General features: G+C 51.0%; 1 protein-coding gene across 1 annotated transcript in view; it reads right to left on the bottom strand.

Annotated features, from left to right (window-relative positions):
• Nucleotides 1–2609: 2609 nt before the first annotated feature.
• Nucleotides 2610–24502, bottom strand: part of PECAM1 (platelet and endothelial cell adhesion molecule 1) — a 55180-nt gene continuing 33287 nt past the window's right edge. The window contains exons 14-16 of the mRNA XM_082678394.1: nt 18975–19031; nt 8468–8490; nt 2610–3655 (exon numbers count right to left, since the gene is read on the bottom strand). Of these exons, the coding sequence (XP_082534520.1) occupies nt 3626–3655; nt 8468–8490; nt 18975–19031 (110 nt within the window). The 3' untranslated portion in view covers nt 2610–3625. The remainder of the gene's footprint in view (nt 3656–8467; nt 8491–18974; nt 19032–24502) is intronic.

Below are 24502 nucleotides of genomic sequence, written 5' to 3'. Positions count from 1 at the left end.
GTTGAGTTCTGGCCGAGCAACTTTTGGGAACCTTCTTCTTAAGACTCTCAAAGATTGGGTCGGGCCAATGGGATCCCCGGCAGAAATTCCCAGGGGACAGTGCTGGCTTTTTGAAGAGGACTGATTGGGTCATAGGGCTGACAGGCAGTCTTCCTTATATTCATTGGGGACACCATCCTCTCCCTTGCCTCAGGGCTTTAGCACACGTCCCCCCATTGTTGGTCATGCTCCTTGCTCCTCACCCCACCTTTTTGACCTGCTACCCACTACCTGCCCTCAGATCTTTGGTTAGACCCACCTTCCTCTTGGACACTCTCTCTGATCCCCCAAAGTCTGTGTTAGGAGCCCTTTCCCTATGCCCCCACTGGCTTTGAATTTTTCCATCACCACCTTTGTCCCACTGTTGTAACTGGCTCTCTACTCACCTGTATCGCTACTGGATTGTACAGGAAATCAGGGGCCGTGTGATTCTTATAATCTTCCTACTCCCAAGTGTCGGGAAAACAGAGCATGGTGGATGGATGCAAGCTTGCTGAGTAAATACATGAATAAACTGGCTGGGTCAATGCAGGGCTTCTCAACCTTGGCACTGTTGGCATTTTGGACTTGATACTTCTTTGCCATAGGGGTTTGTCCTGTGCATTGTAGGATATTTCATGGCCTCCCTGGCTTCTACCCACCACGTGCCCCACCCAACTGTGACAAATAAAAATGTCTCCAGACGCTGTCCAGTGACCCCTGGGAGTTAAAATCGCCCTGGTAGAAAACCACTGCATAAATGAATTAATGTTGACCTTGGGATCACTTTGCCCATCTTGAGTCTATGTCACGGAGTGAGAGTTCAGTCAGTCAGTTTCTGCTGGTGGAGCGCTCGGTACGTGCTCATGAAATGGGTGGCTGACCTCGTGTGGCTCCTCAGAAGAGGGAAAAACTTCCACTCTGCCTTTTCTAAGTGGTCTCTTCTCTAATAAGCTATTACAACATGAAGACACAAGAGGGAGCTCTAACTAACAAGTTCCACAGCTAAGAAAACGTCCTTCCTCTCCTGGAAATGGTGACTGGACCCTCCTTGTTACGTGATGAGCTCAGGCTTAGACGTTTGGTTATGGCTTCAGGTTAGGACAACGGAACCAGGATCCTGAGTTGGGAGGTTTCAGCCATTAAATATAGTGAAAGAGGGACTTCCCTGGTGGAACAGTGGTTAAGAATCCACCTGCCAATGCAGGGGACACGGGTTCGAGCCCTGGTCCGGGAAGATCCCACATGCTGCAGAGCAACTAAGCCCATGCGCCACAACTACTGAGCCTGTGCTTAGAGCCCGCGTGCCACAACTACTGATCCCATGTGCCACAACTACTGAAGCCCATGTGCCTAGAGCCCGTGCTCCCCAACAAGAGAAGTCACCGCAATGAGAAGCCTGCGCACCGCAACGAAGAGTAGGCCCCGCTCACCGCAACTAGAGGAAGCCCGCGCGCAGCAACGAAGACCCAACGCAGCCAAAAATAAATAAATAAATTAATTAAAAAATTTTTTTTAATTAAAAAATATATATACTGAAAGAAAGACCCCTGCGTGTGTGGCCTGCTCCTCAGACATATAGACTGAGGGGAAAAATAAAGACCCAATTATGCTCCATTTATAAGTGATAAGCAGTATGAACAGGGTCTTCCCAGCTTCCCCAGAAATGCTCTGCTCTGGTGGCAGCAAGGGACTGAGGAGTTGACACAGGGGCTCGGGGTGCACCCCAAATCACCGACACAACAACTAACAGGCTTGAAGGCTGTTAGCGATTATCCAATCCTTTGTCTCTGCACTGAGTCAATGGCCCTGAAAACCGGGAAATTGTATAGCATCTTTGTGATACAACATTGTGTGTGTGTGTGTGTGTGTGTGTGTGTGTGTGTGTGTGTGTCTACAGCTGCCATCATATTTTGAAAGGAATCTAAACCCTCCAAATGTTAAGAACCGTTAGTCTAACTCATCTTAGAGATGAAGAGACAAAGAGGCTCCTTCAAGTTTCTGCCGCCGCAGACCCAGGACACATGCAGCTCTCCTCTGCCTTCAGGTCCAGTGGGTGGTGCTGGCCTGTGGGGCAGGGAGGTCTGGTCTGAGGCCACGGGGGAGGGTGGATCCTGAGGCCTAGAGGGGTGGGAGGAGGCTTTGCCAGTAGGGTTACCAGATAAAACATAAGATGCCTAGTTAAATTTGAATTTCAGATAAATGAATACTTTTATAGTATAAGTATGTCCCAAATGTTACATGGGACATACTTATACTCAAAAATTATTTGTTGTTTATCTGGAATTCAAATTTAACCGTACATCCTGGTTTGGGGGTGGGGTGGGCAGTTGTTATTGTTCACTCAATCTGACAACAGCAGCCTAGCAGGTTTCAGCTAGGAAGCAAACAGTGAAGCACCTGCTGATGGATATTAATAACTCAGGGTTCGAGACTCAGACTACCTCTGACTTCAGTGAAGGCCACCGAGGTCCTGGCCTGCTGACGGGACCTGCTTGGTTCTCTGTGGCCTTGGATGCCCTGAGGAGTCCCCAGGCACAACAGATACTCTGTACGTGTGTGGCCTCTCAGAAGATGACATCTCACAGGTCTGTGAAGAGTAAAGATCAAATTTATTTAATACAACACCCCTCAGGGTCCCTGCAGCTGTGTCAATGAGGAGGACAAGGGAGGTGGTCTCGCTTGGGTGTGCTCACTAGTGCGACCCACCACAGAATGGCCGCAGCCCCTCATCCACCCACTCAGGGCACCATCAGAAACATTTGAAGACCTCGGGAGACCATTCCTTTAGCAAGGAATAAATAACAAAAAATTAGTAAGAAAAATAGGCATTTCATTTTTCTAGTAAAAAAAAATATTTGCTGGAGGCAACCATCTTCCTGTCCTTCGGCCTTCAGCATGGTAGAGGAAAAGAAAGAAAGGGAACAGAAAACCAGCTTAAGAACATCTGTGCTTTGTCCAACTTCACTTTCTGTTTGGTGCATTGCACAGAATGAACCTCATCTTCAAGCTGGCATCTCAAAGGGGTTGCTCCCAAGCAGCTCTGTTTTCCCATCTGTGGCAGGTGAGGTGGTAGAGGGGACAGGGTGCAGCTGTCTGGTCCATGCTGTGTACTTCCAAGGAACAAGGACTGCCCAGAACCACAGACCCTTGAAGGACCAAAGGCAAAGAGAAAAACTAGCCCCCAAGTCAGGCCATTCGCTAGGAGAGATTGACTACAAAACAGAAACTGGTTTCTGTGTATGAGGGGACTTGGAAAAGTTCTTGATCTCTGTACAAGACAAAATATTCAAGTTTCAAAATATCTCAGTGGCCAGTTTACTCTGAACCTCCTGCTGCTTCTCTCCACTCCCGAGGATGCTCTGGCTTGGTGGGAGGCGGGCCGTGTGGGAAATTAACCAGCCCCTCTGTTAGACCTTTATACCCAACATAAATGTAGTTAAGATGGATTTGAGAACTGGTGACTTGGCCTGAGGAATTGCCACGTGGTTCGGTGGGAGCAGGGTAGGTTCATAAATAAGTGCACAAAACTCTTGGAATACAGGAATCATCTGCTCTTCTCAGAATGTGGGTGTCCTCCCAGGGAGGAGCGTGTGCTCTCGGAGTCCTAAGTTCCATCAAGGGAGCCTTCCGTTCTCTGCAGTGACAAGAGACAAGACACACTATGGTCACACCCTTCAGGATTGAAGACTGGCCTGGTGGAAAGATATAAAAAACACTGCACAAAGCACGTCTCAAAGGAACTGCAAAGCAGTGCTGTCATCCGAGGACACGCCCCGCCCTGTGGGGCAGCTCCCGCCCACACTCGGTTTTCCCTTCTCTCCACACCTGCTCGGTAGGGCCTGCAGCCTCTACTCCCCCCACAGACACGTTGCACATCAGGCTAGCAACCAACGTCATCAAGCACCCACTGTGAACCCAGCACTAGGTCCCATGGGTGCTACATGGGGAAGACTAGAAAAGAGGAAGACTAGGAAAGTTAAGGGACACCTGGTGTCTTGCTCCAGCTCTGCCTCTAACATGAGGTGAACCTTCTCTAGGTTTGTTTTTATATTTCAAAAATGAAAGACTGAACTCAAATGATCAAACCTAAATGTTTTTAAATTATATGATTCTGCCTTAAAAAGGAATGAAATTCTGATTCATGTCAACATGGATAAACCCTGAAAACATTATGCTAACTGAAATAAGCTAGACACAAAAGGAACAAGTGATTCCACTTAAATGGGGTACCCGGAAGAGCCAAGTTCATAGCGACAGGAAGTAGAATGGTGGCTGCCATTCTGGGTGGAAGGGGAAACAGGAAGTTAGGGCTTCATGGATACAGAGTTTGCGTCTGGGATAATGAAAAGTTCTGTGGATGGATTTGGCAATTGTTGCACAACGATGAGAATGCATTAATGCCCCTGAATTGTACACTGAAAAGTTGTTAAGATGGTAAACTTCATGTTGTGTCCATTTTGCCACAATACAAGTGAAAAAAAATTTTTTTTCTTAAATTCCAGATGCCGCCCTGCAGTGTTCTCCAACTGCTCCACAGGGTATTTGTGTCCCCTACACACCCATCAGTGACTGGACCCCCGTCTGACCCAGGCACTGTTCTTTCTGCTGAGGATGCAAGAACCTGCCCCCGAGAATTTTATATCCTATCAATTATTGACAAACAATGTTAGCATGAAGTTAGAAGGTGGAAGAGGTCCTAACAAACTGCAGAAGGAGTTGAGAGGTGGTGAGAGGACCCTAGCTGGGCAGCGAGGTGGGGTGGATTTTGATGAATGGATGGAGCAAGGGGGCAAGAGTGGAGCAATGCTGGGAGATACTGGGCCCTGGGCAGCAGTGAGTCCGGAAGAGCAGGCAACACCTGCCTGAATGCCTGACTCTGGGCCCTCTGCGAGCACAGGGCCCCCTGCTGCAGGTGGATCTCAGGGGGAGGCCGGAGCAGAAGTTGTGGGGATTGGCCAACGTCTTGGGAACGCCATGGCCGGGCTGTCTGTCTCCCTGAGGGTTGGCTGAGATGGAGTCCCTGTTTTTTTCTGGTCCTGCCAGGGCTGAGGAGCCTCTCGGAACAGGATGCAGGTCTGTGGGGCCCCAGCTGGAAGGCCAAGGCTCTGCCTCCTCCTTTGCCAGGAGAGACCCAGGCAAGCAGGCCAAGAGAGCTGTGTTGGCCCCCGGGGGCTGGAGGCCCGCCAGCCCTGGCAGCTACCCTCGCTCCACTTCCTCCGCTCAGCTGGGGGTGGTGGGGTGTGTGTGTGTGTGTGTGTGACCCTGGTGTCCAGCCTTCTGCAGGCCCCAGACCAAGTCCTTCCCCAGACACCTCCGCTCCCCTCTCCAGGGGAAGTGAGCGCTCGGGGAGCTGCTGCAGGACCAGCTCCAGAGATGGGAAAGGCTGGGCCACAGTCATCCAGGCCTTGGGGATTTGGAAGTGAAGGTTAATGTGCTCACATCTAAGCCTGTGCTTGCCTGTGTGTAAATCAGAGGCCAGCTGTCAGGCACCAAGTACAGCCAAGAAATTGCCCCACTTCTGGCCAGAACATGGTGTGGACACTCTCAAAGGTCATTTTGCTTCTAACGCTCCTGGGATCTCTACTTCCTGCTTCTAGAATGTCTCCCCCCCCAGCCCCCACCAGCACTTCCAGTGAACCAGATCTGTGCTAGGTGCTGGCTTAATCCTTGCAACAACTAAGCGAGAGGGTTCTATTTCCTCCAATTTACAAATGAGGAAACTAAGGCCCCGAGAGATTAGGAAATCTGCCTGAAGTGACATGTCTAATAAATAGGTATCAGGGAAAAGTCAAGTTTTAATGTGGGTCTCTGCTTCCTGGCAAAGCTTGGCTTGGGTTGAATCCTGTGCTTTGGGTAAGCAACTGCTACCTTCCCCTCAGGTGACAGGGGCATTTCAGGGCCAAGTGAAGTAAATTCTCCACCCGTGCCTTATGCCGCCAGAGTGTTTGATGAAAAGAACTTTAAAATAGATAATCAATTAGCTTTTATATGATAGTTTGCAATCTGCAAAGTACTCTGCACACATGTTTCTCACTTAACCCTTAAGATGGTCTTTAAATAGGCAGACATTACTGTTTTTGTTGTTGCCATCACCATCTCCATTCTACAGATGGGGAAGCTCAGGTGTGGCTGGAGAGCTGGAACTCATGCCCCAGTCCCTTGATCCCAACTCCAGGGCTGTTCCCATTGCAGTCCAGCTGCCCGCTGGCTCCCGGGAGGGAAGGAGATGAGTTGTAACTAGAAATTGCCTTTTGTCAGTAAGAAGGCAAGTCCCTTCCAAGATCCTGAGACCCAGGCAGGTCCAGATTCATCCCTTTAAGTACAGGGTGTTCTCTTTTCACGTTATCTGTCTGCCTGGGCCACAACACGATTTATAAACAAGGCAAAAATGGCAGAGGAAAAATGAAGTCAGAATGTGCCATTGAAGCAAGTCGAACAATACTAAATTAGTATTTGGCTAAGTGGCTACCTCATTGTTAAGATATTTCCTCCAATATGTTTTCAGAAGCAACGGCCATTAAACAACGGGGAATGATCGCCAGGTTTGATTTCAGGAAGGAAATCCCCTCCCATTTCCCTGCTGAGCAATTCAATTAATTTTCTCCTGACCCTCACCAGCTGATTATTAGGGAAACTATACCTGCTTCTTTTATAAACAAGACGCATTCCCTTAAAGATTCAAAATGCCTTTCCCAACGGCTGGGAATCCCTGTGCTCCCGCCAAAAGGCCTTATTATTTTGGGGCACAGGACCAGCCATGGGTGAACACTCAGGAGCATTCTGGAAGCAGACTCCTGGGCCCATGGGCCGGCTTCTGGGGAAAGGGGAAGTTCTGTCTATCCTAGAGCTCAGAGCCTTTGTCCAGAGAGATCATTTGGATTGAAGAAAAAGTAAATAAGTCAGTCCTGCAGGTCCAGCAGACCTGCCTTGGGTGGACACAGCCACGATTATTGCAGCGGGAGAACATCTCTTTATCCGAGTCCCACAAGGCCCATGGGGCAAAGTTCTCACTTTCCACTCTCGCAATGCCATGATGGCTGGGACAGTGACATCATTTCTTGGAGGAAGTCTTGTGTTGTGGACTGGCCGGGGAGTCTGGAGACCTAGGGTTCTAGTCCTGGCTCTGCTATTAACACGCTGGGTGACCCTGGTCGAGCTGTCCTGCCAGTTCAGGACTCGGTTTTCTCATCTATAAATTGGGCCCCTTTTCCTTCCAATGCAACAGTCTCTGATTTCAGGAGTCTGGGTGGCTTAGGCTAGAAAAAGACATTCATTTCATTCCTCTTTTCCTTAAATTGATAGCCTTCCTCCATAAAAAGAATGTCAGCGGCTTCCTGTCTGTCAAAGGAATAATGAGTTCTCTGTTTTACAAGAATTCAGACTCGGGCAAAACAAAGGAAGCTGGGGGCCCATTGGAAGGGCTACAGGCAATCTTGCTGAAAGTTCTTCCCAGACCTTAAAGAAGCAGTTTGCGAGACAAATCCCTCATTTCTTAAGACGTTAGCTGCCCAGTTAGTTAACTCTTGTGCTGCTGGGTAGCTCATAAAAAGGTTGGGAGTAGGAAGATAGGGGAAAATGGGTCTTCGCAAAACTTGAACTTGGGCCTCTGCACTTCTTTTAAACATTCCCATCTGCCAAGTGGCAGCTTCCTAAACCCTCTATTTCCTACAGAATGAAACCTCATAATGAGGTGTTGGAGTCTTTCCCAAGCAAGCCCTAACTTACCTTTCCCCTATCCCTTGTCACCGGCACCCCTGTCTGCTCCCATTCTGAGCTGCTAGAGACTGCTCCAACCCTCACGCCTCTGCCCCTGATGATCTTTCTACCTGGACGCTGCTGGAACCTGCTCACTCCTCATGGCCCATCCAAATGACCCCTCCTTGGGGAAGAGACCACTAACCAGACAGAACAAAGCACCTCTGTTCTCTGTTTCCATGGTTTCTGGAGTAGCTGTTATCCCTTTGCTTTCTCAGCCAAGAAAACTCATCTGATTCCCTCACTGGATCAAAGACCTTGTGTGTCCCCTGCAGCAGAGGGCCTGGTGTGTGAGGGTGACTGTTGGACGCTTCTCTTCTCCAAGTACACCCCCCGAATCTGCCTCACCTCCAAGGACCTAGACTCAGAGGAAATGTGGACTTTGCTCATCTGGAGCTGAGAGCCCTAGATTCCCAACCCTGCGGGGGACTTCCAGGCTCTCCCTTCACAAGTGGGCTGAGTCATAATGATGGAAACAGTAGGAGAGAATTTCAAAATCACAGCTGGCCTAGAAAACCTGGCTAGCCTGATGACCAGGCTAGTCAGAGGAGCCCAGGCTCCTGGTCTAAAACAGACGAGGCTAGTCTACGGGTGTCATTGCTGGGGCTGCAGAACCTGGGTGAGTCTGGAAATATTTCACTGTTCGATGGACTGTTTTAAAAAAAATAGTGCATATGAAATGTATACTTACAGAATATCTGTTTTCCACGAAATCTGCAAAACAAAGGGTAACATGGAGGTGAGCTACACAGAGTATGAGTTAGGCTCCCCCCACCCCCCACGCCCAACATCTCAGGAGCTGTGCAAATAAAGAGGGAGGGAGGGGGTGCAGTGCAGGAGACGCCAGACCCTCAAGCTCACCGGGTGCCCAGGTTTATGGCTCCTTTGCCCACAGATAGCTTCCCCTGGGCCCTGTAGCTCCATGTGACAAGCATATAAAGTCCCGGGCAGCTAGTTTAACATTTTAAACAGTTGTTTAAGAATTAATAGCACCTGTTAGTTAGGGGAAAAAACTGAAAACTACAGAAAAGTAGAAAGCAGGTAACAATTATCTCTGGTTCCACTGTTGACTTAAATGTCAACATTTAAGTTGAGGTGCTTTCCAAGTGTTGGCTATTTTAAATAATGCTGCCAACGTCCTCTTTGGGAATAAAGCAATTTCCATATTTCATACTAGTTTGTCTATTCCCAGGAGTGGGATCAAATGGAGCAGAAAGTACAAACAAGGCCAACGCCCTTGGCATATATGGTTCAAGTGCTGTCTGAAGGGTAGGGCCCAGGGAGCCTCATCTCAGTCATCCGGAGACCACACAGTCTTCCTGCCAGGGTGCATGCCGGGACTGGCTGGACATTCTGAAAATGTCCAGAAGAGAACAGGAGACATTGCGTCGAAGGTGCGTGACCCCCGTCTGCATTAGTTAGGGATGATTTTCACGGCAAGAGGCAAGAGAGGGCTACGATTTGCCTCTTGGACAGGACCAGGCCCCACTAACAGCAGAGTTTCTGAATGGGGAGTGGCCTACATGTTGGGGCTGATTCCCCAAATAGCCCACCATGGACATGGTTCCGAAGACACAGAAGCCTGGGGAAGGCCCAAGAGGAGATGAGGGTTTGGGGGTTGGTTGCCATTCTTAAAGGTGGTGGAGAGTCATACTCTGTCCCCACTCCCAAATCCTCAGTCTTACTTGAGAGGCAATTCAAGGGGCCTTGGTGCCGCCCAAGCTCAAGCCCAGTCCCTTTGAATCCTGGGCTGTCTCAGGACCCAACTGTCACAACGGGAGTCACAATCTTCTGTTTCTTTCTCTAATTTAAAAATATCCTGTTTCCACCAGTCTACTTCCTCCTCAAACCCTGTCTTATCACAGCTCCATTGTGCGTCTCCTCTAGAGGGAACAGGGCCAGGAGTTCCTAAGGGGCCCCCTTCTGTCCTGGCTGGGTCAGAGGTAGGCGTCAAAGGCCAAATGGATGAATCAGCCCGACCAAGAAGTTGAGCCATTGTGTAAACTTCCACACATTGAGTAAGGCTGTGGGCAGCACCCCACCCCCAGCCCAAACCTGACCTGGGAGGACCCAAAGGATCCCATGCTTCTCGTTCCTCCAAAGCCCCAAGGGCTCTGGAATCAGACACAAGAGGGCAAGAGCCTCAGGCTGTGTTTCCTAAAGCAACAGGGACACAGAATACTAAAACTCAAGTACGCTGATGATGCGGATGGAGCTCCAAGTTACGCACACTTGTTTTGTTTCTTTTTGGTACCAGAATCTGGTGGGTAGTATCCATATTTTTTTTTAATAAATTTATTTATTTATTTATTGGCTGTATTGGTTCTTCCTTGCTGCGTGTGGGTTTTTCTCTAGTTGCAGCGAGCAGGGGCTACTCTTTGTTGCAGTGCGTGGGCTTCTCACCGCAGTGGCTTCTCTTGTTTCAGAGCACGGACTCTAGGTGCACAGGCTTCAGTAGTTGTGGCACCTGGGCTCAGTAGTTGTGGCTCACGGGCTTTGTTGCTCTGTGGCATGTGGGATCTTCCCGGACCAGGGCTCGAACCCGTGTCCCCTGCATTGGCAGGCAGATTCTTAACCACTGCGCCACCAAGGAAGCCCCCATATATTTTTTTAATGGAGCAAGTTTTACCACCTTGCACTCTGAGGTAGGAGATGCCACCCTGGGGGAAGGCTGGCAGTGCCCACTAGGCTAGTTTGCTCTGGGTCTCGCAGGATGGGTGGGGACGGGTCCTCAAGTGCTCTTCTCTCCCTTCCAGAGGGGACATGGCATAGGGCCCCTCTGTTCTTTGGTCCCGTCTCCATGACCAGCCACTCTTGGTATACTGGATTTCTGCTCCCTTAAGAAGTATCCCAGAAGTCTGAATTCCAGGCAAGGAGAAAGCAGAAGAAGGAGGCTGAGTGAGGGAGGTGGGCCCTGCCTGATCCAAAAGACATAGGTTAGTGTCTGGAGCAGGACTTGGCATCTCTCCCCAGAACCGCTAGTTGTCAGGTGGGATGTGCCCAGGATACCTCCAAGGTGGGCACAGGGCATCTAGGGAGGAAAACCAGCTCTCGTCTTGGAGGAATGACAGGAAACGAATTCCTCCAAACCAGAGTTCCTTAACACTGGCACTACTGACATTCTGGGCTGGATAGTTCTTTGTTATGGGGCTTGTCCTGTGCATTCTAAGATGTTTAGCAGCATCCCTGGCCTCCAACCATTAGATGCAGTAGCACCCCTCCTCCTGCCCCAAATTATGACAACCAAAAATGTCTCCAGACATTGCCAAATGTCTCTTGCATTGAGAACCTCTGCCCTAAACTGTGGAAATCTTATCCTAGACCTTAGTTCTTTCATAGGGAAGAACTTGACTGCATTGCTAATTAATTATAATAAACCGCTTTATTCTCCTGCCTTAAAAACTGGGGTAAATATATGTTAATAAGTTATGCTTTGGATGAACTGCAAACCATTTTATAAAGTACTTTCAGGATGAGCTGGGGCACTGTAAAGCCATCCATCGCTGAATCAGAGTGAAGATACACACTTCCCTGGCTAGCCGGGAATTCCAGTTCACACCAGGCTCCAGCAGGCTGAGGGAAGCTGAGGAGCGTTGCTACGGATAACTGTGAGCCGACTCATGGAGAGGCTCTCTACCCAGCTACGGTTTAGCTCTTTTAGCTCCTGTCACTAGGAGAGCACTAGAGCACAAGGGGGAGGAAAAGAATCAAACCTTTCCTTGAATTAGTTGGCACCAGGCAGAGGAGGAAGAGGTGGGGTGGGGGGCGCCTTTGACTCCAGGTCAGCTCACAGCCCAGAGCACCAAGCTATGAAAAAACCCTGCGAAGACGCCTCCCCCATCTCAACCAAGAGGGCTCAGCTGAGTAACAGACTATCCTGCGTGAAGTCCAAAACCACGTGGGTGGGAGTAAACGGGCTCTCGTTAAGGGCTGGGAGAGAGAGGTACCACACTGGCACCTGGATCACTTTCCTGCAGTGCTCACTTCCGGGGATCATCCACATGGCTGCTTCTGAGGAGCACGAAAACAGACGAGTTTTCCCGTTTCTGGTAAAAGCCGTATCGTTAACCATAACTACAGCTGCTACTGCTGACAAACCCTAACCTCAGGCAAATGAGGGAAAAGGAAACAAGAACTTTAAAAAACCCCAAATGCTAAGCTTGCAGATCTAAATGATGAGGAAATTATCAGCATTTTCTCCATTCCCCTGAGAAAGCTGAAGCTCAGTGAGGGGCAGAATCTCTTTCTCCACCCGTTCTGGCAGTGTCCCTGGGGCTTGCTCTGTCTTCTCCTGAGGCTGACTTCAATTTGGTCTCTTTCTGATAAAAGTCTTCCAAGTTCTGAGCATCCCTCTCCTCCCTCCCTAACAGGCAGGGAACATGTAGCAAAGAATCATCGAATGGCTGGAAAGTGAAAAAGCTCAAAGATCGAGAGGTTTCCTCGCCTCAGACTGACTTAATTGCTGGGACAGGAAGATGTTAGCTCAGCAGTATGTCAACAAAATAGAATAGCAGCACAGGGAACTCTGCTCAATAGTATGTAACAACCTAAATGGGAAAAGAATTTGAAAAATAATAGATACATGTATATGTAAAAAAAAAAAAAGGCAAAGTAACTCCAATGGGAAAATAAGCTTTAATATCAAAATTTTCTAGTATGCTACTGTATTAGTACTTATATTTTCCTAAAAATGAATATTTCAGGTGTTGGAATAGTTAAGAGTAGGAAACATAATGCCATTTGTGCTTGAGTCACTGTAACAACATATTAATAATGAATTTAAATTTTCCAACAGGAGCTTCCCTGGTGGCACAATGGTTGAGAGTCCACCTGCCGATGCAGGGGACACGGGTTCGTGCCCCGGTCCGGGAAGATCCCACATGCCGCGGAGCGGCTGGGCCCATGAGTCATGGCTGCTGAGCCTGTGCGTCCAGAGCCTGTGCTCCGCAACGGGAAAGGCCAAAACAGTGAGAGGAAAAAAAAAAAAGAATCCGCCTGCCAATGCAGGAGACACGGGTTCGATCCCTGGCCCGGGAAGATCCCACATGCTGCAGAGCAACTAAGCCTGTGAGCCACAACTACTGAGCCTGTGTGCCACAACTGCTGAGCCCACGTGCCACAAATACTGAAGCCTACACGCCTAGAGCCCATGCTCTGCAACCAGAGAAGCCACCGCAGTGAGAAGCCCGCATACCGTAATGAAGACTAGCTCCCACTTGCCGCAACTAGAGAAAGCCCGGGAGCAGCAATGAAGACCCAACACAGCAAAAAAATAAATAAATAAATTTATAAAAAATAAAAAAAAAAAAGAATCTGCCCGCCAACGTAGGGGACACAGGTTCGAGCCCTGGTCCGGGAAGATTCCACATGCCACGGAGAAACTAAAACCGTGCACCACAACTGCTGAGCCTGTGCTCTAGAGCCCGCAAGCCACAACTACTGAAGCCCGCGCACCTAGAGCCCGTGCTCCGCAACGAGAGAAGCCACCGCAATGAAAAGCCCGCATGCCGCAACGAGGAGTGGCCCCCCTTTGCCCCAACTAGAGAAAGCCCGCGTGCAGCCAAAAATAAATTAAATAAATTTATAGAAAAAAAATTTTTTCCAATAAATTTTCAACTATGAAAAAATACAGAAGAGCAGATGTGTGTGACTGTGGTCAAGACCCAGTGGGAGGTAATGAGTTGGAAGAGATGCCTCCCTCCCTCCTCATTTTATAGAACCCACCTGTCCACAACAGCCCTTATCCACTCAAGGGCCACGTACGTTCCTGAGGAACACTGACACATCCACCCCGCAGCAGCTCCACTGAGGCCAAGGGAATTTTAGTGGGGACTTGTGAGGAAACTGACATCTGATGGGATAGCAGTGGGGGTGGGGCCAAGTCTTATAACCTGATGAGGGCGGAGCCAAGACCAACCCCCAGGTCTCCTATTAAGGGTGTTTTCCATGAGGTTTGCGGTACAGAGAACCACCCAGGCTGGCCTCTGGCTGACACAATGCAGCAGAAACACGGTAAAATGGCCCCTGAGATCCAGGACTTAACTCAGATTTGAAGGGCAAACGTGGAGTCAAAGGTGGGCAGAGGATTAGGATTGGCGCCAAGGGACCTGGGGAGTGACTCTTAGAAGGGACTGAGTCCCCACCCACCACAGACATGTTCCAGAGCCTGGGTCTGGAGCGACCAAGGCATAGACAAATGACCATCCCTTCCAAACGCCAGGATGCTGAGGCTCTGAATGTTATGATTGGAAAGCAACTTAAGATCATTCATTCAACCACCTGATCTGACAGATTAAAACAGCTGAAGGTAGTCAAGTTCACAGGGACACAAAGTAGAACAGTCGTCGTTGCCAGGGTCTGGGTCTGGGGAATTATCATTTAATGGGTAAGAAGTATCAGTTTGGAAAGACGAAAAAGTTCTGGAGATGGATGGTGGTGATGACCATACAACGATGTGATTGTACTTAGTGTTACTGAAATGTACATGTAAAAATGGTTAAAATGGCAAGTGTTATGTGTTGGGTTGGCCAAGAAGTTCGTTTGGGTTTTTCCATGTTACGAAAACCCGAATGAACTTTTTGGCCAACCCAATATATTTTACCACAGGTTTAAAAAAAAAAAATGCTGAGCTCAGAGCCTACAGCCAAGATTGCAAAGACCTGGTGCCTCCCACGGCCTACGAGATCCCCTGACACCCTCTCCAGCCCCGCCTGGGGTTGCTCCTTGGAGGCAGGCCTGCCTCTTGCCCTTTTGCTTATCTAGAGGAGCAGTTTTCCTTTGCATCACTCAGGGGAAAAAGGGGGTCTAAGAGCCAGAACTACGCCCTGTGAGCCATTTCCCAAAATAGCCAGCCCTGAAGTGCTGCTCGTTGGAAGATGATGGGGAACTGAGAAACTGGGGAAGTTTGTCAGTTGGGGAAGAACAAAAACCTAAGAAGGAAAAGTCAGATAAGACTCAGCTCTGCGCTCAGCCTGCTCCCAGACCAGCCCAGAGACCCTCACGGGGCCTTTGTTTTTATTGTGAGTCACACCCTCCCCTCAACACACACACACACACACAGACACACACAGACACACACACACATACAGTGTTTCTGGGTTATCTCTGCCGGCCAATCTAGAGCAATTCCTCCAGGATTGCTGGGGAGTAAGAAAGACTCTACCGCTTCAAACGAGAAGCACAGCAGAACTCAGAGTGGTACAGTCAGAAGGGAACTCAGAGCATCTAGAAAATGGTTCTAAAAGTGTGTCCCCAGACCAGTAGCAGCAGCATGTGGGAATCTGTCAGAAACGCAAATTCTCAGCTCACTTAGACCTACTGAATCAGAGGTGGTGCCAGTCTACCTGTATTGTAACCAACCTGGAGAACCCCTGATCCAGATTCGAGCCCATGCCCCTCATTCCACAGAGAAGGTGACAGAGGTCCCGAGAGGCTCCATGACTCACCCAGGCTCACCCAGACCACACCAGGCTGTTACTCTTAATTTCTAAAGTAGACAGAGTTGCATCCTCTAATTAGGCTGATGAAAGTGGAAACCAGTTGATTTGGCAACACAGGGGAAACATGAGGGTGGTGAAGTGCGCCACTCTGCAGCCAGGCTCCCCACACTCCGTCCCTGCTCTGCCACCACTGGCCTTGGGACCAGCACAAGCTATTTCACCTCTGCCCATTTCCCCATCTGTAGAGCAGGAATAATAATAGAGCCTCCATCGACCCTATGGTGGTTTTGAGTGGCTGACAGAGGAAAAAAAAGAAAAGGGAAGAGGAATCAACCAAGGCCTGCAGCCTCCTCCCCTTGGGCAGCAGCTCAGTGGGAAACGCTCAAAAACAGGAACTCCCTTGGCTTCCAGGACGCTGGCTTTTGCAGCAGCGATGTGGTTTTGGCTATAAGACCCAGGGCTCCCTCTACCTACCTGGCAGGAGCTGGCTGCCAGATGAAAGACCAGATTATAGAGAGATCCAAGCCCCAACTGACACCTAATGGCCCAGATAGCACAGTGGGAATGCCCTGGCCTGGGAGTCCGGAGCTGGCTCTAGTCTTGCCCTGGGCCAGGCACTAGGGCTCAAGTTCCTCATGCATTTTTCAGCTAAAATGGATTGAATGCTCACTGTATGGTAGGGGTGATACACTGACTGCATGCTTGGAGTAAACGGCGCCGTCTCATCCCCTTTTCTCATTTAATCGCATCTCCATTTAACAGTTGAAGAAACTAAGTCATCACAGAGAGGTCAGGCCTCTTGGTCAAAGTCGCACAGTTGTTAAGTGGCAGCACCAGGACAGGGGCTCAGATATCCCCCAGCAAAACAGGGCTCTTTACCACCTCAAATCCCTACCGGGTTGGGTTCTATGGTGCCTGTGGTCTGTTCCAGCCTGAGGCCAGCCGGAGCAGTCAGGTTCCAACAGCCGGGGACTGGGGACTCAGGCATCTAGAACCAGCCTGGGGACACTGAGAGAACCCACTTGAACAGCTACCCTGAAGCAGAGTAGAAAACCAGAATATGCCACCCCCAAACATGCCACTTTGGCATAAGGGTTATTTTGAGCTAGAGGCAAATGAGCATCAACGGATGCAGAAGGAAGGCTTCCGGGAGCTTCCCTCACCCCACTCCACCGAGTTACTCTCACTGCTTTTTTCTTGTTAATCTGTCTTTTTTCAGGCTAATTTGCAGGGTCCCTAACACAAGCCCTTTGGAATCCACACTGGGCGTGGCCTTCACCAACTGTATGGGGCCTCCAGGGGTGGCCTCAGGTGGCCACAGCCCGCCCCCCGCCCCTCCCCGCCTCCTGTAGCCGGGGTTCCCTGTGGCCTCCACACTTCACCAGCTTCCCTTCCCCAAACCAAAGGCAGCTCAATGATCAGGAGCATGGAATCCAGCTCTGGGGTGGGCCAGTTCTGGTGTACTAACGCTAACCGTGGGGAACTGTTTTAAGCCCTCTATGCTTCAGGATCCTCATCTGAAAAATGGGATTTACTGTGGAGGATTGAAAGAGATAATGTAATATAGACCACTTAGCACAAACAGCAAGTGCTTAATAAACGTGAGTTTTTGCATAACCAAAGCGACTGAAAGCGAACCATCTCAGCGACCACCACGAGGAAAGCAAAGGGGGCATTTTTACACAATTACCCATCAGGACCAACCTTGAACCTGATCTGAGCTTCAGCTTTCTGTTACACTGGAAGAACAGAGGAAGCCTGTTTCTAAATTTGCGTTTTGCTAGCTCTGAATAGACTGAGAATGCAAAATGAGATACTGAAGCCAAGAATTCCCCAGGAAATGGTTTTCAAATTATCATTCAGTCAAGTTCTCCATGGGGCTGAGTTTCTGCTCTACCCATGAAAATACCACTTTTAAAAAGATTAATTAAGGGGTGATTCCTAGTTCAGATAACAAGTAGGCTCTTCAGGTAAGACAGTGCTTCTCTAATATTGGCAGCATCAGAAATACGTGGGACCAGGACTTCCCTGGTGGCTCAATGGATAAGACTCCATGCTCCCAATGCAGGGGGCCCGGGTTCGATCCCCGGTCAGGGAACGAGATCCCACATGCGTGCCGCAACTAAGAGTTCGGATGCCACAACTAAGGAGGCTGCGTGCTGCAACTAAGGAGCCCACAGGCCACAACTAAGACCTGGCACAACCAAAATAAATAAATAAATATTAAAGAAAAAAAAAGAAATATGTGGGACCTTGTTGGGAGTTCAGATTCTGGAGATTCTGACCCTGTGAGTCTGGTTTGGGCCTGAGATCGTTGCTACCTGTCTGTGGACCATCCTTGGGGTAGCCAGGCTTTATCAAAGTTTTCCAGCCTGTTTTAATAATTCCCTTTCAAAGAATCCACTTAAGTAGAGGTTTGTTGTACAAAGCAAGATATCTGCATAGTGACTATTTTCCCCTGGAATGTTTATGCCCTTTGGGTTGTGACTTATTTTCAGAATTTAAAAGTAGTCTTTGTGTGAAAACAGACTCAGAGGGCTTCCCTGGTGGCGCAGTGGTTGAGAGTCCGCCTGCCGATGCAGGGGACGCGGGTTCGTGCCCCGGTCCGGGAGGATCCCACATGCCGCGGAGCGGCTGGGCCCGTGAGCCATGGCCGCTGAGCCTGCGCGTCCGGAGCCTGTGCTCCGCAACGGGAGAGGCCACAACAGTGAGAGGCCCACGTACCGCAAAAAAAAAAAACAACAGACTCAGATACAGGGAACAAACTGTTGGTGCCAGAAGGGAGGAGGATGGGGGATAGGTGTAGGGAATTAGGAGGTAACAAACCTACGTTATATAAAAAGATAAGTCATGGGGATATAATATATCACATAAGGTATATGGCTAATAATATTGTAATAACTCTGTATGGGGACAGATGGTTACTAGACTTATCGTGGTGATCATTTCACAATGTACGCAAACGCCAAACCACTAGGTAGAACACTTGAAGCTTACATAATATTGTACATCGACTTGATTTCAATTAAAAAAAAAGATAAAAAAATAAAAGTGGTCTTTGTGGATTTCATTTCATGAGAATAGAATAGAATAATTACACAAAAAATGAGATTGCTGGGAGTATCCCCAGTTCCGTGTCTGTTCAGTCCCAGGGAATCTCTCCATGAGGAAGCAGTGGAAATGGGAAATGAAGTGGGGTCCGGGCTGAAATCAAAGGAAGCGGAAGTAGATCCATACACCCTTCCCCAAAGTCGGCGTGCTCCCAGAAAGGCTGAAGCTACTGAACGTCTTCAAAGCAAAGCACCGACTTTGCCTAAGACCTTCGGGAGCCCCAGTGCACCAGGGCCCGGGTGAGGAGCAGGTGGGGCCCCTGGCTGGCACCTGAGAACAGGCAGGGCCACGCTGCTTCTCTTGGGGTCAGGAGTGCCCGGGAGGCTGCTGGGCATCTCATGAGCACACAGGGGTGCCAGGACACGCTTTGGTCCACCTGGCCGTTAGTTGGGTGTGAAGGTATAAGGTTCTGTTTGCCTGGCATGCAGCCAGCACTCAATAAGTGTTCATCGACTAAATAAAGAGTACACGTCACCTGTGGCCACATTTTAAGGGTGGTGGGGAAGAGAGGGTTAACAACTCTGGCACCCTTTCTGGCTGCCTTGGCTCCTTCTTTCCCCTGCCCACTCCCAGGACCCCATGGATGAGTTTGCGGGAAGCGCCCTCCCCCCAACCCCCGGTTGGGGGAGCTAAGGGGCCCTCACTCACCGGGGTCAGCTTTCCGGATTTCACTGTACACTGTCTCCGTGCCCTTTGTTCCCAGACCTGGAAAGGGACCAAGCACAGGTCAACAACTGCCTCTGGGCACCAGGTCAGCTCACTGCTGAAGCAGGAAAATGTCGGAGGCTCCCAGGCAAGGCTGTACCCCACTACCCACCCCACGAGTGCCCATCTCCAGGAGCCCCTGGAATCCCTGTCACTACTGAGCCCGGGCCATTTCCCGGCTTTAGAAGATCATGGTCCCTCCAGCATCACTCTCAGCCTAGAAGTATGAGGCCAACAGGCCACTGTGGGACCCCTGGACCTAGGGGGCGCAGGTAGAGGTACCCCCAGCACAGACCTGTAGCCTCCAGCTCGGTGGCCCCATCCCTCTTCCTCTGCCACTGTGTCCCTCTGTCCAGCTGCTCTGCCAGCCCCTCTCAGGAGGCTGGGTTAGGGTCTCCCAATTACCCAAGGTCAGGGTTAGAGCCTGGGTATCATCTGTGACTCTAAGGATAAGCTGGGGCCCAGTTACAACTCTAGACAACTGGGCTGGTTGATTTCAAATGTCAGCAAGCCGGGCCTCACTGCAGATCGATTGAATTAGTCCAGGGTGGGCCCTGGTGTTGGTGTTTTTAAGAGCTTCCCAGGGGATTTTAATATGCAGACAGGGTTCAGATCCTCTGGTCTGGACCCTTTCTGAACAACAGACAAGATGACCCACTTAGGGTGTGGATTACACCAGAGGAGCCTCAGTGGTTTGAGAGACAAAGAGCCCCTGTACAGCCATCTGTTTAAGCTGACGTACACACACAGGTTATGTACACACACACGTACACACGCTCATGGTGCATCTACATGCACTTACACACACAGACCCTCAGGGGATGCAGCCCGCCACTTCCCTCTCACCTGCACAAAGGACCAGGAAGCCTTATTGTAGAAAGCTGCCTGATGCCGTGTGGCCAGCATTCTCTCTCTATAAATCGGGAAACGGAACCCCAGACTGGGTGATGCTTCCTGCCGCCACGGTCAGTGCCACGTGGATGTCGTTTTCCTCAGTGGCAGATGGCCAGGGCACGTACACGGATTCTAACTACACCAAGATACCCTCGACTCACCAGGCTCCCCTCTCTCATGCCCTGGTCCTGCACACACTCCTTCGCTGTCTGCACGGCCCTTTTGCTTTGCCCCGTTCCTCCTCATCCTCCAAGCCCCAGGACAAGCTTCGCTCCTGCACTTGGGTGCACATACCCTCACACACCTACACACTCCCTGACACACTCCCCCCTTCCCTGTGCCCTGGGCAGTTACGTGGGCGCCCACGGCACACTGACACGACTCGCCCCCACAAGCATCTCCCCTGGCGGGCCCCACGCCCTCTAGGGCAGCGCCCGGGTCTTGTGCTCCTCCCGATCCCAGATTTTGCACAGCTGCCTGGGGCGCCTGTAAAGGTTGATGGGACAGTGAAGACAACAGTCAACGTCCCTGCGGGTGTCTCTGTCTCAGACTCCAACCTTCAGGAGGCTCTTGGCATGATCAGCCTGATCCCTGAAGTTTTAGGTCTTAGGATTAAAATCACGGTCATTCGTCACACACTACGTGGTCGTGGTTCTTATGTCATGATCTAAATGGCAGGAGAAAGCTTGGGTGGCAGTTCAGATAGACAGCTGTACTTGGGGCACTTGGGGTGCCAGGACCTTGCAGAAGGCATCGTAGCGACTCCCCCCAGGGCACCGAATAGCAGTTGGTACTCAGCAGAGTGGCTGAGATACCAGGCACCCCCTGCTGGGACACCTGCCTTTCTCTAAGAGCACAGCAGAGATGCCCTCACCACTCTCCACTCTCCACGGCAGCAGATCTGAAGGTGCAGAGGGAAGCTCCAGCAACTCCCCTATCTACTGGGGGTTCTACCGCATCACTAAGGGACTCTTTGCTCAATGTCAGGCATGGGCAAGTCACTCGTTCAACATGGTCCTAACACCTATTGTGTGCTGGGCACTGTGGAAGAGGAAAAGGTGACCGGGGACCTGGTTCCAGCTTTCGGAAGCTCCGGGCCGTGGGGCGGATGGTATGCAAACAATGCTGTGACAAACGCTCTAGGACACTGCATACCAGGAGCACTGGGGGCCCTGCCAACTCATCCTCCTTCACAGTGGGAGCTGGGGGCGTTGGGAGGGAATGGAGGGGAGGGACTGCGCGGCCAAGCCTGGGGCCCTGGACACCCTTGGGAGCTCCACCACCCCCAGGCACATAAGGGGTGGCGGGTAGACCTCTGGTCACCTTGGGGACGCTCTGACACCCTCTGGACCCAAGGAGCTGCACTCAACTCCCTTTCACCTCATAACTCTGTGTATCAGCCAGGGCAGCAGGATGGTTTCACTTCTTGGTTGAGTTGCCAGATTTGCAGCTGGCCCAGCAGTTTCCCCCACTGCCCTCCTGGCTCCGCCCGGCCAGGGGACGGGGTTTGCAGCTCACTGAGAGTGCCCCTCCTCCCGCTGCTCCGAGGCAGCAGCTGCCTGCTAACGACTAAACCAGGCCAGCAGGCTGTTTGTCTCTGCTGCCAGGGATGTTTCCGGATGGGCTTTGTTTTGGCTTCTGTTTTTCTCTGTTAACAGAGAAAGAGATGGCTTCAACGTCATGGGGTTTTCCCAGCAATTAGTCTCAGAGCAAACATGCAGCAGACCAGGATTTAACGAGTTCCTTCCCACCCCTCCTCCACCTCCAAGTGACCACTTGGTCAGCTGCCAGCCACGGTTAGAGCTGGACATGGTCCCCACTCCTTCCTCCATCCCATCTGTAGAGGAGGGAGGCCTTGAGGACAGGGAACTGGGTTGGCCAAGACCAGGTCAAGTGGACTCACCACTGGCCTTGAACCCACAAAGTCTGGCCCTCATCTAGTAATGCCCCACTCCCCACCCATGAGAAAACAGGGGGACGGCATCCTGGGCCAGGCCGCTCTCCCCCACTGTCCCTCAGCTGCCAAGGAGGCTGGGTCCAGAAAACAACTTGAATCCCCTAGAAACTCTCCATTTCCACCCGAGTGACTTTCAGTCCAGCTCTGCTGAGGCCCCTGCGGCCCACTCAGCACCTTTGTACAGACTGGGGAAAGGTGACCCGGCTGGTTACAACCCTGCAGGTACAGAGCTTGGCAAAGGGAAGCACCCCTTCTTCGCCCGGTCCCAGGGGTTCTCTTTTCCCTTCAACCGCTCCCCACCTTCAAGCAAGAAAAAGAAAACCAGACGCTGCTAACGTGGAAACATCCCCAAAGGAATGGAAAACGGATGCTTTTCCAAGGACAAAACCTTGCTTCCTTCTTCCTGCTTCAGTTTCCTTCAATCTAAAGCCTTCCAGGCCTCACATACAGCCCTCATAACTCCACCTTGCCCGGGCCCAGCCGGCAGCAGGGTAAGGGTGGGGCCCGGCCCTCTGGGACAGGTATCAGAACCGAGAGGCCAGAACCCAGGGCCATCGCTCTCTGCTTGAGCACAGTGGGGCATGGAGGGCAGTGGGGTTTCCCACACACATTCAGCCCTGCCCTCTTGCTGTGGTTCCCCTTTCCTTCCAAGTCTGAAGCCCCCTTAGGAGGAAGTAAGCTGTTACCTGTGGGACGGCACCCACGATGCATGGTGATGGAGGGGCTCAGGCTGGACCAGGGAAGGCCGGCGAGGAGCACCCTAAAGTCCCATCGGCCAGAGCCCGCCCACACTTGGTTCTGAGCACCAAGACCCCTGCGCTGTCTCCTCCTGGGCTCTCAAATTTAACCCAACCGAACCAGGCTCCCCATGAGCCTGTGCCTCCCAATCGCAGGCATCACGACCATCCATGTGGTTGTTTGGTCAAGAAACATGTAGTCATTCTGTCTCTCCCATCCTGGCCACGAATTTTTCATCCAGTACTGCGGTCTGTCTGTAACATCTATCCAGAATCTATCCACTGCCAGCACTTTGGCTCCATCCTCATCCCCTCTTGCCCGGTTTCCACTTTTGTTCCCTTTAATCCGTCCTTCACACCAGCCACAAGGATCGTTTTTAAAAGAAGGAAGTTGGAACTTGTTACTTCGCTGCTTAAAGGCTTCCAAAGGCCCCCAGTCCACTGAGACTAGAACAAAAAGAGAACGCCAGCGGCCCTGCAGTCCCTGGGCCCCGCCTGGTCCTCCCAGCTTCATCTGCCTCCACTCCCTCTCGCCCTCTCTGCAGACATTTAAGGACCAGAAAGAGTCATTTAAGGATCCTTTAAGGTCTCCTTTCAGGTCTTTAAATGGGCCAAGCTCTAGGCCACCACCCACTGTCCTGCCACCCCTCACACAGGCCTTCTGGGACCACCCAGCCAGAAAAGGCATCACCTTTCAGGCCTTCCACCACACCCCACTCTTCCTGCAAACTCTGACTCTAACCTGATACTATCTGCTCATCGGTTCCTTGTTTTCCTGACTCCCTCAGGGGCTACACCTCCACGAGAAGGGGACCACATATGTACCTTTGCTGCTTGCACTGGGGCTGGTCCATCATGCGCCCATAATTTGCTAACCCAACAAGCAAATCACTTTACCATGAAGTAAAGAGAAAGAGAACTTCAGGCTGGCCGTGGCCCCCACCCCTGCCCCGTCCAGTCTAGACTTGGAACTGGGATGCCCTGTGTAGTGGTGCAGATCAGGCAGTACCAACTGCAGGGGCCATGCTGACTGTAGACTATGGGCATGGTGGCCTGTTGTGCAGCACCCAGCCCCAGGGGCTACAGGGGACGGCCCTGCCTGGAAGGTCCCACGGACACATCTGCAGACATGGTACCTAGAACCGTGCTAAGCAAGGGAAGAAGGAAGGAACCCCAAACTCCTTCCAGATCATGGAGCAAGAGGTGACAAGAGAACGCCATCACCACGTGGCTCTGGCTGAGGCTACACAGGCATGGTCTGCAAAGCAGCCCCGGGCCTGCAAGGCTGAGTGGACGCAGCTTGGCCTCAGCCTCAGCAGGAAGGGGGATGCACAGCAACAGCCCTAACGAGCTTCCCAGCAGGGCAGGAAGGCTCGGGTGGCTGCTTCCTTTGTGTGGCAGCCTCTGCGGGAACTAAGGAGGTTTAGGAGGATGTGCCTGTTTTTTTTTGTGGTGCCCGAAGCAGCTGAGATTGACGTTCTAGTGCTTGCTGTGGACTGACCCACCCTGAGTCAGTCTCCCCAGTGCAGGACCAGAGCTAGGGGCTTTCTCCAGGGCAGTGTGCCCAAGAGAACCACACAATAAAAACAAAGCCTGAAGCATAATGATGGTGCCACTGTTTACATGCAGAGGGAGTCTGTGCTTTCAAAAGCCTTTACCCAATTGTCCCTTTAAATAGCCAAGCCCCTTCATCCCCTTGCACATTTCATTTATACAAGCTCAGTCTGCAAGCAACTTTTTAAGGAAGGTGCTAGATTGGGGCAAGGGGGCTACCTCTGGAAGGATGCCCAAACACCCAGGAGTGAGGCTGCCTGCTAAAAGTCTCTCAACAGACCCATTTCTTAGCACTTAGTAATTGCTCAATAAAACGCAGCCATCATTAC

The sequence above is a fragment of the Grampus griseus genome (assembly GCF_964374135.1).
Source record: "Grampus griseus genome assembly, chromosome: 20".
NCBI lineage: Eukaryota > Metazoa > Chordata > Mammalia > Artiodactyla > Delphinidae > Grampus > Grampus griseus.
Note: the sequence above shows the minus strand (reverse complement) of the source record. Positions and strands in the feature narration are given on the sequence as shown.